A 5238-nucleotide genomic window follows, 5' to 3' on the forward strand; every position below is an offset into this window, starting at 1 on the left:
GAACTTCAAAAACGTTCTGGATGAGTGTGGAAAGAGAATTTGTGTTCACAACAAGAAACAAAATATGAGAGATGCTGAGCTGTTTAAACAGGTAATGGAAGAATGGAAAAGAATGCAACGGAAGCAAGCACATGAATCGAGCAATGTCACTCATCAAGCATCCGGTGAAGAGAAGTAAGACATACACATATATTAATTTAGTTTAATCAATACAAAAATGTTTCAAGCTTTAAATGTTTATTTTATATTATATATTTTTTTAAAAGCTATAATTTAATCTGAAACATGTTATTTTATTCTATAGTATATATGAGGAAGTTGATACCTTTGATACAATGGAGGAAATAACTGAAGTTCCAAAGGCGTCAGAGAAAAACAAAGGTATATCCAACTGAATTTTGTGACAGTCCAAAATTTTAATTCAGTCATTTTTTGAGTAAACAGTGACTGAATTGAATATTGATCCAATCAAAATGTTTATTTTTTTTTTCTTTTCTTACCTGTAGTTTAAGTCAGTCTAAATTAGTCAAGTAACTTGTTTTTACACTTGGCCACTTTATGTGAATAAGCACAATCTTTTTACACTTGTCCACATCAATGTGTCTCCACCAAAAGGATATAAATTTGATCTTCAGTTCCTGCCTTATATACAAATAAAACAGATTTCACTTCTGTGATTATGCTAATGCAGGTTAGCGAATGAAAATGATTTGATTTATTATGTGATTTCAAGTGACTTTGCCCTTCACACAGGTATTTGTGTGTGCGCATGGGTATTTTTCCCTCTGGGTATCTCGTAGATAAGATGCATCATGCATGTCAACTGCACTCATTGTCAGTGTTTAGTTTCAGTTTCATCAGTTATCTGTCATCATCAGAAGTTCTGTCTACAACATGCATCTATTATTTATTGTGCAATGTGAGCACTATTCTAATTAAATTATTCTAATGCAAATTCTCTGTTATTTCTGTTTTCCCTGTTTGTGTGGAGTCTGGAATGCATCTCAAACCACCCCGTATTGGAGGACATTTGCATATGGTCTTTTCATGATCAAATCTGATCTGCAAGTGACCAAGTGTAAATACCTGCTTACGTACCTTGTTATTCAACCTTTAGTAATCCATTGTGTTATTTGAAGCATTTTTGATGAGGCTGAAACCCAGGCCCATCCCGAATTCAAATTACGCTTCAAAAAAACTTTAATTCAGATTTTTGAAAGTCATTGTAGAACTGAGAAAATAAAACAAATTAACAAAAATGATTTGGCAACATGATGTAATTGGCTGCATCGTGGTCAATTAACTCCTCTAAAAACATCCTCAGTGCACCAACGCGGTATTCTGTTGATAACATTGCATGCATGGCAAACAGACCATGTTAATTGAGATAACAGACTCACTGTGAGATATGAATCCATTATTAAAAAATAGACTAAAGACAATATGTCAGAATGCCACTCGAGTCAAGAAATGCAGAAGAGTGCTTGCTGTAAGTTATTTTTAATGGAATAAATGAAAGAAATATTTCCACTCCTTGAAAGTTAAAGGTCCTAAATTAAAGCAAAGGTGCTGAATCTCCGTTCACTGTAGCCCACTCCAAAAGTCATTTTCTGGCTACGCCACTGGCTGTGACAATGGGGTTTGAAATGTTGCTTACAGTCTTCCAACAACCACACACTCAGGTGTGTTTGCTCCAGGGTAATACATAATGAATTGAATGTTGGAGTAATTAAACAAACAAATAAATTAATTCTTCTTTAGTCAGCAGAAATGCAGCTTTTCCTGTAGCTGCATCTCTTACACCATTTTAAGACAAATTGGTGCATATTTACAATGAACAGTTGGTTCCAAAACTCAGCTCAAGGCTCGAACGCACTACGAGATCTGTTTCAAATGGACTTCTGCCTATACCGGCTTTTAGGAACTGCTATGGACAGAGATCTTTTTTTCATGTGCTTACCAAAGCCTGGAATGAAACTCCACAGCACATCAGAACAATAACATCAATAAGACTATTTAAAATAACATTTGCTCGCCATCTAATGGATAGGTATATTTGTGACCATTGAGATGGCTTCATGGCTTCCCTCTGATGCTTTCTCTTGATTTGTGTGTTTGTTACTGTTTTGTTTTTGAGTTCTTTGTGTATGAGGTATTTATGTTCTGCAGAACAGGAACCTGCTGAAAATCAGTTTTATACTGAGTCAGGCCCGATTTTCTTTAATCTTTTCCTGTTTAAATATATAAATAAAAATAAAATAAATAAGAGCAAGGTTCTAAGCTGCCAACACAACGTTGCTGGTTCAATGGACTTAATCATTTCAGCTGAAAATGCTTTCCTGCAGTGTTCATAAAGTTGTAGTCCTAGAAACTTGTATTTCTAACTGCATAAATAATGTACTAAAGAAATTTGACTTGCCTTTCTTGATTACCTCAAATTTAGCTTGATGAACTCAAAGTTTTCAAAGATTTGAATTGTTTTAATTCTCATAGGGGAGAACGTCCAGTCATCTGGAGGTGACTACATGATCACAGTGGTGCTGCTGGGAAAGAACAGCAAGGAAAAGTGTCTGATAGGGAACACCATTCTTGGGAGCGATCGTTTTCAAACAGAAAATGTAATTTGTGAGAAGGCTGAGGGAAACGTAGCTGGTCAGAAGGTCTGTATTATTAACACTCCAGACTTATTCCATAGACCAAGCTCAGACCAAGAAACTGACATTGTTGAGGAGATCCAGCCATCGTATCCAGGTCAACGTGTGTTCCTTCTGGTACTGCAGGATAGCAAGCTCTCAACAGAAGAAATGGAGATGTTAACCCAACTGAAGATGAAGTTTAAACCAAAAATGTTGGAAAGCACAATTATTGTGCTGGTTGACAGTGAAAAAAATCAGTCTTCATGTAAAATGGACCATCAGGAAAGAAACAACTACAAAACTGTTCTGTTTGTGTGCGAAAACAGAGTTTATAATTATAACAAAGACATGAAAAATACAGAGCTGATCAAACAACTGATGGGACATATGGAAAGCATGCAGAAGAATCGTGCATTTGAACCTGGCAAAGAAAGGTAGGAAATATTGTGCACTAGGATTTAACAAATATAAATATATGCCTATATCAATCACTCCTCCGTTCCCTGTAGGTCATATGAAAATATTCCACCCAGAGATTTTATGGATCTAACGTCAACACAAATCAGACCAGGTAACAAACCTTTGAGCTTTTTTTAATGAGTACGTCTCTTACCTTTAGCTTAATACTGTCTGTCCTGTAGTTTGTCATCCATGCACTGAAACTGTAAGCTTGAACTGTATTTTGTAACTCATTTTATACATCATCAGTAAATGAGGTGCATCCGCCGGTAGCCATGGCTGTCAGGGACTTCATGAGCATTGTGCTGCTGGGACAGACAGGAAGTGGGAAGAGTGCCACAGGAAACACCATCCTTAAAAAGCAACATTTTGAATCTTATGCCAGTTCTGTGCCAGTAACGGAGGTGTGTCAGATGGCAGAGGAGACAGTTTGTGGAATCAAGATAAGAGTCATAGACACCCCAGATTTCTTTAACGAAGACCTTAAAAACCAGAATGAACAGATTAAGATGTGTAAAAAGCTCATTCTGACAGGGCCTGTTGTGTATTTGCTGGTCATGCAGCTCGGCCGATTCACAGATGGAGAGAGAGATATTCTCCCACACTTGAAAAGAGAGTTTGGTGAGGATGTACTTGTGAACACTTTGATTCTTTTCACTTGTAAAGAGAAGCTGAAGGACATGACTTTAGATGATTACATCAGTAAAACAAACCCAGAGCTTCAAGACCTGATAAAAGTCTGTAAATCAAAATGTCATGCATTTAACAACAACGACAAAAGCCATCATCAGGTGAAAAAACTTATGTCCCTAATTTTGGACATGCAGAAGGACATTTCTATAACAAAAGCTTTCCATCATAACAAGATAAACAACAGAAAAAACTGCAAAATCTTGTAGACCATGACAAAGTATGTTAGAAAAAAATCTATTTTAATTATAAAATGTAATTGTTCCAGATAGGCTACAATGGGGCTAAAGGCACACCTTAAGGAAAAAAAATTTTTTTCTGGTCACAAAATCGTATCAAGATTGAAAAATAAAATATATTTGTATTGAATAGTGATGGAGCAACATAAATAGTTTAGAAAACTAAATAATGAAAGGTTGTTATGATTCAAATTAATTCTTAAAAAGAATTTGGGGGTAAAAGGATCCACATTTGGGGTAAAAGGCATCCACACTTAGGGTATAAGACCTACACATTTGGGGTAAAAGGCATCCACACTTAGGGTAAAAGTCCTCACATTTGGGGTAAAAGGCCTCCACACTTATGGTATAAGACCTCCACATTTGGGGTAAAAAGCATCCACATTTGGGGTAAAAGGCCTTCACATTTGGGGTAAAAGGCATCCACATACTGGGTATAAGACCTCCACATTTGGGGTAAAAATCATCCACATTTGGGGTAAAAGGCATCCACACTTAGGGTAAAAGGCCACCACACTTGGGGTAAAAGGCCTCTGCAATTGGGGTAAAAGGCCTCCACACTCTGGGTTAAATGGCCTCCACATTTGGGGTAAAAGGCCTCCACACTCTGGGTTAAATGGCCTCCACATTTGGGGTAAAAGGCATCCACACTTTGGGTATAAGACCTCCACATTTGGGGTAAAAATTTGTTTGCATATTAAATGTGATAACTCTCATAGCTACATCGATTTGCATAATTAAAAATAAAAGTCTGTAAAATATTTGATTAACAGTTAGATCAAATTACCTCAAAAACAAACTTTAGATATTACATGAAGTTATCACATGGATCAGTAATATTTTGCAGTGTATGGTGAAAATCAGGTGTAAATTGGATTTTGATTAATTTATTTATTTGTAATATTTTTTTTAAATGTCAAATGTATTTTTTTCACGAGAATTTTTCCCCATTGTACCCTACATGTAAAGCTCAAGTTTGTAAAATTATTTCAGATAAATTGTAAGGTCTAATGGTGATTAATCTAGAATGTTTAACAGTGTAAATGAAATAAACAATTTTTTCTTTATTTCTTAATTTTTTTTTTTTTCTTTGCCAGCTATCATAATGAATTTAACAATATATATTTGTATTATCTAAGGTCTTTTTGTTAAACTTGCAAATCAGGGGTAAAAAACTAAGTTACAACTGAAGCACTCTTAAGCTTTACTGCACT

The 5238-nt window shown here is 35.6% G+C and overlaps 1 protein-coding gene across 1 annotated transcript; it reads left to right on the plus strand.

Annotated features, from left to right (window-relative positions):
- LOC127635654 (GTPase IMAP family member 8-like) lies at positions 1-4253 on the plus strand. The gene is made up of 5 exons (XM_052115840.1): positions 1-174; positions 305-381; positions 2494-3070; positions 3146-3207; positions 3345-4253. Exons 1-5 carry the CDS (start codon positions 65-67, stop codon positions 3992-3994), a joined length of 1476 nt encoding a protein of 491 aa, XP_051971800.1. The 5' UTR covers positions 1-64; the 3' UTR covers positions 3995-4253.
- Positions 4254-5238: the final 985 nt, after the last annotated feature.

This window comes from Xyrauchen texanus, chromosome 43 (assembly GCF_025860055.1).
Source record: "Xyrauchen texanus isolate HMW12.3.18 chromosome 43, RBS_HiC_50CHRs, whole genome shotgun sequence".
In the NCBI taxonomy this organism is placed as follows: Eukaryota; Metazoa; Chordata; class Actinopteri; order Cypriniformes; family Catostomidae; genus Xyrauchen; species Xyrauchen texanus.